At 38.8% G+C, this 10,913-nt stretch overlaps 1 protein-coding gene across 2 annotated transcripts; it reads right to left on the reverse strand.

Moving 5' to 3' along the window:
* Positions 1-287: 287 nt before the first annotated feature.
* plk2a (polo-like kinase 2a (Drosophila)) lies at positions 288-8,581 on the reverse strand. 2 transcript variants are annotated; one of them, XM_003199277.7, is made up of 14 exons: positions 8,358-8,581; positions 8,006-8,113; positions 7,785-7,901; positions 7,576-7,705; positions 6,612-6,795; positions 6,327-6,525; positions 6,096-6,243; positions 5,912-6,012; positions 5,690-5,828; positions 5,513-5,593; positions 3,690-3,849; positions 3,482-3,611; positions 1,831-1,941; positions 288-1,144 (listed from the first exon to the last, which is right to left on the reverse strand). In XM_003199277.7, the coding sequence occupies exons 1-14, from the start codon at positions 8,562-8,564 to the stop codon at positions 923-925; spliced, it is 2,037 nt and encodes a 678-aa protein (XP_003199325.1). In that variant the 5' UTR covers positions 8,565-8,581; the 3' UTR covers positions 288-922. The 2 variants fall into 2 exon arrangements, with proteins under 2 accessions (XP_003199325.1, XP_073770468.1); XM_073914367.1 differs by having other exon boundaries at positions 6,612-7,032; positions 7,088-7,705.
* Between the last annotated feature and the right edge of the window lie 2,332 nt (positions 8,582-10,913).

Below are 10,913 nucleotides of genomic sequence, written 5' to 3' on the forward strand. Positions count from 1 at the left end.
TCGATTTCGCTTTTGAAAATGGCGGCCGCATGAAATCAGTCTATACCTAGTAAGACCTAGACTAGCTTGTTCAGGTGCGTTTGATTAGGGTTGGAGCTAAAATCTGCAGGACACCGGCCATCCAGGAACAAGTTTGGTGACCCCTGCTTAAGGCAGTGGAAACGCACGCCTAATATAGGTGACCCATACCGTACGGTACTGTACCAGTTAATGGAAATGGGACATAATGCACTGTTTGCCACTCTGATGCAGGGACAATGAGAGAAGAAACAAAAGACAACACTTGCTCAACATTATTTATCTTTAATCTTCATACAAACCATCAAGACCGGGCAAGACGAACACCATTTACGGTTTTGCCACTGACCTTGCATGATGAATCTGTCAATGGCGTACAAGAGGACAAAGCACTAGTCATGATGGTTTTAATGAACCTGAAGTAACGTTTGGCCTCAAAACATCAAGCATCAACACTGATGTAATTCTATGGTTGTCTTTATTAAATAAATAAATACTGACTTTTGTCTCATAATAAGTTATTTCCATGGCTGAGTTTTCCCACAGTGAAACGCAGCCGGTTCTTTTTGCACACAAATGAATAGGAAGAACTAGCCATGTAAAACTACAGCATCTTATCATTTCACTCTGGAGCCCATGTCTTTAAATAGGGACGTTTTCACAGTTAACCGAAATCTGCTCTCCGCGGAGCTACCTCCAAGCACCCTGCTTTTCCTCAGATCTCCGTTTGGCTTCAACATAGCAAGAGTTACGCAATAAAAAAATAAACATTTAAATCGAATATATTTGTCTTGATTTCATCTCTGGTTCCAGCCCAGTTCCATTTGTATAACTCATAAAGTCCATTAGATCTCCTCCAATCTTAAATGCTTCCCATCAAGCCTTGATCCACATTCTTGCCTTTTCAAAGCATCCTCGATTTCCCATCAGTTACGTCTCCACATCTCTGCAACAGCATGTTAAGTGCATAGTCCATGCGACTTTGCAGATCCGCTGAGCATCCAGACGCAAGCAGAGTGCTGAGTCGCAGCGTGGTGGACACGCGTTCCTCGTTGATGTATGTCAGTAAGTATTCCTCTCGGTGATTGCACAGGATTATCTTGGTGTGATCGTGGTAAAAGTTCACCTGTGTGAATAGCATGTGTTTAGCAATCAAGCCAACAAGCATTCTTCTGTTCTAGCTAAGTCCAGTTACCTTAAAGTGATCGATTACATTGCAGTTTCCAGTTTAACACTGAAAAATAACCAATAATCCTATCCTTATCAAGTATTAAATCAATTCACAATCTGTTGTAGCTTTTTAAAGATTAGTGTCAATGTTTATCACAACTCAATTTAAATTTCAGTGTTGATTGAATGTGCAAATTTCACCAATTATTAATAGAAATCAGATCCACTATATGCAGCTCTGCAAAAGAATAGTGCTCTATTAGTCATTACCCTGCTGAAAAATCCAGCTTAAACCAGCCTAGGCTGGTTGGCTGGTTTTAGCTGGTTGACCTGCCTGGTTTTAGAGGGGTTTTGACCATTTCCAGGCTGATTTCCAGCCTGGTCTTAGCTGGTCAGGCTAAAAAATGACCAGCTAAATCCAGCTAAAACCAGCTTGACCAGCCTGGTTTAAGTGGGACGTAGCTGGTTTTGGCTGGTCAAGATGGTTTTAGCTGGTCTTCTCCCAGCCTGACCAGCTAGGACCAGGCTGGAAATGGCTGGAAACCCCTCTAAAACCAGCCTGGTTGACCAGCTAAAACAAGTTAAGGTTTAAGCTTTTTTTTCAGTAGGGTAGCTTCTAGCTATGCAAATGCAAAGTTCTACCTGGAAAGTGCCGTCATTGAAGAGCATCATCAATGCTTGATCAGATTTGAGCCACTGAAGAAGGTACAATCTTGGTTTGTTTGCATCCGTAATATTGGGTAAATCTCCTCCCTGTTGACAAACAGTAAGGAATAATCAATATGAAGCTATTTACATATAGCAATCCCAGACATCCAATGAAACCGATTACGAGGATTGGGTCGACTGACGATGCTATCGTCCATCGCTGATGGCCGATAAGCCGCCTTTCCACTGCACACGACATTTGGACACGACTGTCGGAATACGCCCCCTTGTGGCAGCCGCACAGTATTTTCAGTGTTGTCGTGCACCACGGTGGAGAAGGTGATTTTCAACGGTGTCCGAAATAAAGGACTGCAAAAGCAATAGCCTTTATTCTCTGTGCGTTTACATAGTTTAATGGATGAATGGATACTAGAAACTCATAGACCGCTAAAATATTGGAGGGAATGTGGAGACAACATTAAAAATATATATTTTTATTACTTTCTTACTTACATTTATGAACAGAAAAGTTTTTCTTTAATAGACTTTTTATAATTCAAAAAATAACCAAATAAACTCCTCTAAATTTCTCATCTCGCGCGCACAGACCTGCTTGGACAACACTGGAATACACCATATCCGGTCGGCAGGTCGCATACGGTCTAGTCGCAGGAGTTCAAATATTTCAACGGATCCGCAGCTCAATTCGAATCCGAATTTTCCGCATACGGAGATGATCGGAACTCAACGCAGCTCCCGGACTGCTCTCCATTGGAAATGAATGACTTCCGGTCTGTTGCTTGTCGTTTGTCGTGTGCAGTGGAAAGGCGGCTATAGACATCACAATGCTGAGCCTGCATAGCAATCCTCCCCCATCGCTGCAGTAACCAACTCCAAAAAAATACGCACTTAGGCCCCAATTAAACTAATACATCTTAGTTTTAAAATGGCATTGTAGAACGAAATCGATCCTTGTCTACGCTGGAATTAATCTAGCATTTCTGAAAAGCCCTCAGTAAACATTATATCACTGAAAACACACATCATGTGACCACACAAACACAAACTCTGTCATGCGCTCATGCTTGAGCACAAAATATCCAGACAGTTGTGCATGTTGGACAGTCAAGGATGTACCGCTGGATTGTGTCTCACTATAGTTGTTAAATGTGATGTTTAATTAATCTTGTCTCTATCTAATGACACTTCGGTCTTTTGAATCTATCCGGTACGTGTCACAGCATCAATAGACTGCTTCAATCTTTCGCTTTCAGGTTTGAACTTAGTAACTTTAGCGAAAACCTCAGATACTGTTGGTTGGGATCTTTTTTACCAACCAAGTTTGTCTGCGCCATTATAACAACACAGATCACTCTGCCTATTCATGCATAAAAAGTGATTGACAGGTGGTAATCTGTCTGTAACTTTTCTTTATTTATGATTTGGTTACGGGTAAAACAAAGACCATGTGGGTCAGGTAGTTGAAATGGTAGGTTACAAATGATTGATTCGTAACAAATTAATTATTTAATCATAAATAATTAATTCACCACTGCCTATGTTCGTCGATGATTAGACATCGTACAATTCCAAATTGGTCAACATCACCCAACCCTACCAATTCCCAACAAAGAAGGACACTTACATCCATCAGATTCTCCTCCATGTAGTGGGCAAAGTATTTTAGGATGGTGGCCTGGCCAACAAACTGCTCTGGAGCTTCACTTGTTAAGAAGACTGAACATTGTCCCAGCTCTGCATAGTAATGCACAGTCCTGATTGTCAAAAAAGACACATTAGTCAGCATGTTAGATATGAAAAAATTAGAAAGACATTTGAAATCTTCAACATACTTTTTGTCCGACAGCAGGCTCATGTGAGTGCCATTGTTGAAGAGAACGCCGACTGTGTGATCTGACAACTGATAGCCAAAACCGTACTTGTTGGAATAGTCCACCCACTTTGTCACCCACTGGAAGCTGCTGTTCATGCTTTCTTTTGATATGTTATTAGCTGTAAAAGAGAGAATAAAAATATTATTAAAAGCCTGATTATGGCACTAAAGCAATGCCAATCTTATGGGCTTGATTCTCAGAGAATAGATAAAATGTGGACCTTCAATACAGTGTACATCCAGTAAATACAGTTGCAACCATTGTTATTCAACCTCCTTTGATTTGTTTTTCTTTTTTAATTATTTCCCAAATTATGTTTAACAGAGCAAGGAAATGTTCAGTTTGTCTGATAATTTTTTTTTCTTCTGGAGAAAGTCTTATTTGTTTTATTTCGGCTAGAATAAAAGCAGTTTTAATTTTTTAAAAAACATTTTAAGGTCAAAATTATTAGCCCCTTTAAGCTATATATTTTTTGATAGTCTACAGAACAAACCATCCTTATGCAATAACTTTCCTACTCATCCTAACCTACCTAGTTAACCTCATTAACCTAGTTAAGCCTTTAAATGTCACTTTAAGCTGTATAAAAGTGTCTTGAAAAAGGTCTAGTAAAATATTATGTACTGTCATCATGGCAAAGATAAAATAAATCCATTATTAGAAATAAATTATTAAAACAATTATGTTAAGAAATGTGTTGAAAAAAATCTCTGTTAAACAGAACATAGGGGAAAAAATAAAAAGGGGGCTCTAATAATTCAGGGGGTTGAATAACTCTGATTGCAACTGTATGAAGTGAAATCAAATGTGTAACTTTAACTTAAGGAAAAAGCAGATTTTAACTTAAGTTAGCTTTCGATTAAAAAATAATAATAATTACTTACAACCCTCTGTTCAATGTGCTTTATTTTCAGATTTTTGTATGGATTTTATTCAACCCGGGCTCATTGTGGAAACGTAGTCCCGCGGACGTTTCTGTAGACAGCGGAATACGTGAGAGGCCGCTGTTGCGCGCTTTTTCGCACCTCAGGCGCCTCTTGCGAGTGCAGTTCGCGCCCGCACTGTTCTCGCGTGAACCCGCCGGAGGCCACTGACCGATCGACCCGCCCGCCCGCTTCCCTAAACCCGAGCAACAGTTCACAAAAGCCGTCCAAAAAAATAAAAGCCCTGATTTTTTTTTATTCCACCGCGTTTTTGGATTTTGCCGCGTTCTCACCCTGTCACGAAACTCGTTCACTTAATTTTTGGGATTCTGTTTTTGTCTTACCTGATTGCTGGAGCTGCTCTTCCCCGGACTCGAAACCGGTCGCCGTGGTCGACCCCTCTCCGCATCTCGAGCCTGCCGACGTACACGCTGAGCTGAGTGGACAAACGGGTTGCAGCGGGGAAGCCCTCCACAAGGAGGTAAGGCAAGCGCGAAAGGGAACGGCGTCACACCGCCCCGTAGCGTTCGCTTGAAAAAAATAAACGCTGATATATACGTACCCCCCGGGACGTAATCCGCTGTCTCCAGAAACGTCCGCGGGACTACGTTTTCAGAATGAGCTTGGGTTGATTTTATTTACTTAAGTTTTACCAAATGGATCGTCATAACCTGAATTTCAATGCAGGACTGCAAATAATTTAACTCATTCTCGCACGTCCCCTGATTATTGAAAGCTTATTGTATTTAAGAAGACCAACACACGAGTAAAAATCCTGTATCTTGGAAGTATTAAGACCTGAGGTATTTGCATTTAATAGCAAGTGTCTTTCCACAGGAGAGAACACATGAAACGCACCTTCCGACATGTTCTCGAGACAGCCTTGTAGTACTCTGGCCACGGTGTCTGCAACGCTTCCCACCGTGCAGTTCTCAAGACCTGTGAACACAAAAGGCATCAATATCAATAACATATTTCATTGAGCTATTCATTAACATCCTTCTTTTGGTTAAAATGTGATGTGAAAGCTCTTACATTCGCTGCTGCTGCTACTGCAGCTCCTAAGAGTCCCTCGCACTATCATTCGAATGCTGTCTCTAATGTGCTGTTTGCTGCTGGCGTCCTTTGTCAAGACAGCTGGTTTTCCAGCAGACGGAATGGAGGGTTTATTGTTCTGTGGGAAATTAATAAAGAGATACAGGTTACAATCATAAAGTTTAAACACAACTTTCTGCAAGAGCATTAAAAAAAGCTCACCTCAAGGGTTTGTCTGCAGGGTTGAGGACTAACTGATGTTTTCCGAAGGTCTATGCAAAGTCTGTTTATGTTTATTTCTTCCTCTTCCTTGGCAGGCTTATCTGCAAGAATGAATGTTTACTCTTCCAATTAGGTAATCTGGGCATCAAATTGTTCGCAATGAACTAGGTTTAAAAGAGCTTACTTCGAGTCTCCAAATACTTTGCTTTGTCCTTCTTCCCACCAAACAGGGTAGCTGCAGCTTTCTTGAAGAAACTCTTAGCAGGACTTGTGTGGTGGATGTCTGGGGCTGCATGACAACAGTTAGCAGACAGTCTGTCTGGTGTGAAACCCTAAAATAGGTAGAAAAATATATGTTGAAAGCTAAATACTTTAGAACTACTGATACATTTGGTTTCCAGAAAAGCGCACACACCTGGCAGAAAAAGTCATGGCGAAGAATATCACACAATTGTGGCCTATCCACAGGATTCTTGGCCAACATACTGCTAATGAGATGCTTGGCTTGAGGCGACAAAGATGATGGCGTTGAGTATCGTGCTTCTCGTATACATCGATACGTTTCTTTAAGGTTTGTGGTTTCAAATGGGGGTCTTCCCAACAGCATGGTATACCTGTTCGGAATGCAAGTTATCCAACTTAAATAAACATCTCCACTGCAATTGTTTAAGATCCAAGAGAAACTGGCCATCATATTTACATCACACAGCCGAGGGCCCAGACATCAGATTCACAACCGTGCCCTTGCTTGTTGAGGACTTCAGGTGACAAGTAGTTTGGTGTCCCACATATTGTTCTTCGACGGTTCTCAAGCGGCTCCAGTTTTGCAGCCAGACCAAAGTCTCCAACCTTCAGTTCCATAAATTCATTGATGAAGAAGTTACCTGGGAATAGCAAATGAATTATGATATATCAAGGGTATTTATGTCTTTTCAGAACTTCCCCTTGTCTATTTTCCTTCCAAATCAGTTTTTTTTTTATTAACATACCATCAGGGCCGGATCAAGCTGAACTGCTGCTCTAGGCAGAGGAAGATCACGCCACCCTCAACCCCAATGTGAAAACGAAAGTGACCGGTTATAAAAATGAAGTGAGGTGTCGCGGACCTCTATTCTGCCGCCCTATGTGCGGATATAACTGAGGAAGCGCTGGTGTCACGAACCTCTATTCTGCTGCCCTATGCGCGGATATAACTGAGGACGCGCGGGTGCTGAGGGAGGGAGGGAGGTGTCGCCAACGCTGCTCTCTCTATTTTGCCGCCCTATGCGTGGAAATAACTGAGGACGTGTGGGTGTCGCGGACCTCTATTCTGCCGCCTTATGCGCGGATTTACCTGAGGACACGCGAGTACTGATGGAGGTGTCGCACACTGACGCTGCCCTCTTTATTCTGTCACCTTTGCGCGAATATATCTGTGGACGCTGGTGGTGAGTAAGGTGTTGTGGACATAACTGAGGATGTGGGTGAAAGGGGGGTGTTGCGGACGCCGCCCTCTCTATACTGCCGCCCTAGGCAGCCGCCTAGGTCGCCTCTATGGACGCACCGGCCCTGCATACCATGCATTTTTACATTTCTGGGGCTCTTTAACAAATTGCTTTTGTTGCTTTGAGTAAAAGTATCTGCAAAATGCTAATGCTAGTCGAATGTGTGCTGTAGTCACTTACCTAGTTTAAGGTCTCTGTGCAGAATCTCTTGCTCATGTAGATACTTCAGTCCCGAGACAATCTGTTTTAAGTAGTACCGAACCTCTGGTTCTGTAAGCACTTTTCGGGCCTTGAGAATGTGTGCTAGTGACTGAAGAACAAATTACATAAGGAAGTTATAGCAACAATATTTGTTGGTCAGATCGAAAAACCATATCAATAATACTCACCCGTCTGCTGCAGTATTCAAGTAGGATGTAAATGTTGTCTTTGTCCTCGAAGTGATGGTAGAACTGAACAATGTGTTTGTGATGCAGGGCTCTGTGCAATTCGATTTCTCTATCAATCTGTCGATCAAATGGTTGCAAGCTTAACAAATGATGTAGGGAAGTAATGTAAATGAAGTAATGCTGCCAGAAGTACATACGTGACAACAGGACAGCAAGCTTACCTTTTCCCTTTGGTGAGGTTTGGAAACGCGTGTGTGTGGAATGATTTTGGCTGCATACATTTTGCCTGTGCTTAGATCTGTAAATTCATAGCACTTGGCAAAACCGCCCTGCAACAGAGAAACTGCATTTTCACATATACATACTAATGACACCAATCGTTGAAAATCTGTTATCAAGATTTAATCTTAAAAAAAAAAAAAAAAAAAAAAAAAAAATATATATATATATATATATATATATATATATATATATATATATATATATATATATATATATATATATATATATATACTTTTGTATTAAACATAAAAATGCTAAATATTTTTGATTTGTCAAATGTAAAACATTTACCTTGCCTAAAACTTTCCCTCTACAGTAACATTTCCCAGTGGCTGAATCCGTGACAATGCGTGACATTTCTTGAGTGGCATATGAAGTATCCTCTAATTTCCTTCGTCTGCTTTCACTGGCTCTGCTGTGTGTGTGTTCACACATCTTCCCGCTATTTACAGGCTGGTGGTGATGGTGGTGGTGTGCTATAGTCCTGAGTATGTCCATGCTCGCGTTTCGACTATGGAGAAAAATCTCAGAGCTTTAGTTTTATACAGGCTGTTGATCGCTCCGCCCCTTTATTTTGACTGGCGCGTCATGCGCGTTCACGTTGCGCTGAATTGAAGCAGTGACTTTCGCTCAATTAATGTTATGATTTGCGCTAATATAAGCAAACCAACCCAACCTGTTCATAACTTTCTGATCAAATTGCACTGAAATGAAACCAGTCATTTAAATATGAACACAAATACAACATATAAAAATATGGTATATTTATTATTTATTTATTGTGATATTCAAATGGGATTTTATTGTTCATATTCAAACCACATTTGATTTAAAATCACATTTTAAAGGTTTGATTAGGTCATGCTTGTCACAGTAAAGATATCTAGCCCCACCTTGTGGTAGCTTTACGCTATAGGCTACTGCATATTAGTGCAGTGAGAGATGTATGACTCATGCGATATCAGTTTGCCTAGATTTAGACCCATCAAACATATTTATAATTAAAGTGTTAATTCAGATTGCTCATAATTTGATATTATTTTAAAGGATACCATTAAGTTAAATATGCATGCGTTTATGTCATGCTCATTAGAGTAGATTTCTTAGTAGCCTAAAGATTTTTTTAACAACACTGTTTTACACTGTGTAACTGTCTAGTGTTGCCAGTTAATTTATGTAACAGAGCAGCAGTGGTAACTAAGTGGAAACTGCTTAGCTAATAGCTTTCATACATTAATAGTATGTCATATATTGTAGTGATACTAATATGAATTATTGATATATCTATTTCTATTTACAAGGTAACAAAAAAGTCTAATTGATAATAAATAAATAAATAAATAAATAAATAAATAAATAAATAAATAAAACAGTTGCAGTGTATGTATCACAGGCAGGGGCAGATTTAACCAATAAGCAATGTAAGCAGTCACTTAGGGCCCTAAAAAATCAGAGTGCTCCCAAATAAATACCTAGAATTATGGCTTTAAATTATATATTACATTATTTTCTGTTGTATTTTGTATGGTGAGGGTCAAAACATTTTTAATTTGAATATAACGATTACATCTGAGCAAATGTGTCCCCCACCCTCAATCATGGACCAGTCCAGCAGTCAAATCAGTAAAGATTTGGTTTTAAAAACGAAACATTCATTTATTATTTTTAGTTCATTTCAATTTTAAGAAAACAAATCATTTCTAAAGTTTTACAAGATGCTTTAGATGTTATTATTATTTTGCATTAATATAAATTGTAAAAAAGGTAAAAAAAAAACAAAAAAACAATTAAAATAAAAAATATTGTTTTAAACAATAAATTTAATAACGAATTTTTTTTTTGCCTGTGCTATAATCACTGTACAGACTATTACTAGTTATTTTTCAAGATATCAATATTCAGCTTAAAATGCAAAAAGGCTTAACTAAGTAAACTATGCAGATTAGGTTTATTTATTTATTGTGATATTCAAATTGGATTTGATTTTTCATATTCAAAACACATTTGATTTAAAATCACATTTTAAAGGTTTGATTAGGTCATGCTTGTCACAGTAAAGATATCTAGCCCCATCTTGTGGTAGCTTTACGCTATAGGCTACTGCATATTAGTGCAGTGAGAGATGTATGACTCATGCGATATCATCAGTTTGCCTAGCTTTAGACCCATCAAACATATTTATAATTAAAGTGTTAATTCAGATTGCTTATGATTTGATATTATTTTAAAGGATACCATTAAGTTAAATATGCATGCGTTTATGTCATGCTCATTGGAGTAGATTTCTTAGTAGCCTAAAGATTTTTTTTAACAACACTGTTTTACACTGTGTAACTGTCTAGTGTTGCCAGTTAATTTCTGTAACAGAGCAGCAGTGGTAACTAAATGGAAACTGCTTAGCTAATAGCTTTCATACATTAATAGTATGTCATATATTCTAGTGATACTAATATTAATTATTCATATATCTATTTCTATTTACAAGGTAACAAAAAAGCTTAATTGATAATAATAAATAAATAAATAAATAAATAAATAAAACAGTTGCAGTGTATGTATCACAGGCAGGGGCAGATTTAACCAATAAGCAATGTAAGCAGTCACTTAGGGCCCTAAAAAATCAGAGTGCTCCCAAATAAATACCTAGAATTATGGCTTTAAATTATATATTACATTATTTTCTGTTGTATTTTGTATGGTATGGGTCAAAACATTTTTAATTTGAATATAACTATTACATCTGAGCAAATGTGTCCCCCACCCTCAATCATGGACCAGTCCAGCAGTCAAATCAGTAAAGATTTGGTTTTAAAAACAAAACATTCATTTATTATTTTTAGTTCATTT

The sequence above is a fragment of the Danio rerio genome, chromosome 10 (genome assembly GCF_049306965.1).
Source record: "Danio rerio strain Tuebingen ecotype United States chromosome 10, GRCz12tu, whole genome shotgun sequence".
NCBI lineage: Eukaryota > Metazoa > Chordata > Actinopteri > Cypriniformes > Danionidae > Danio > Danio rerio.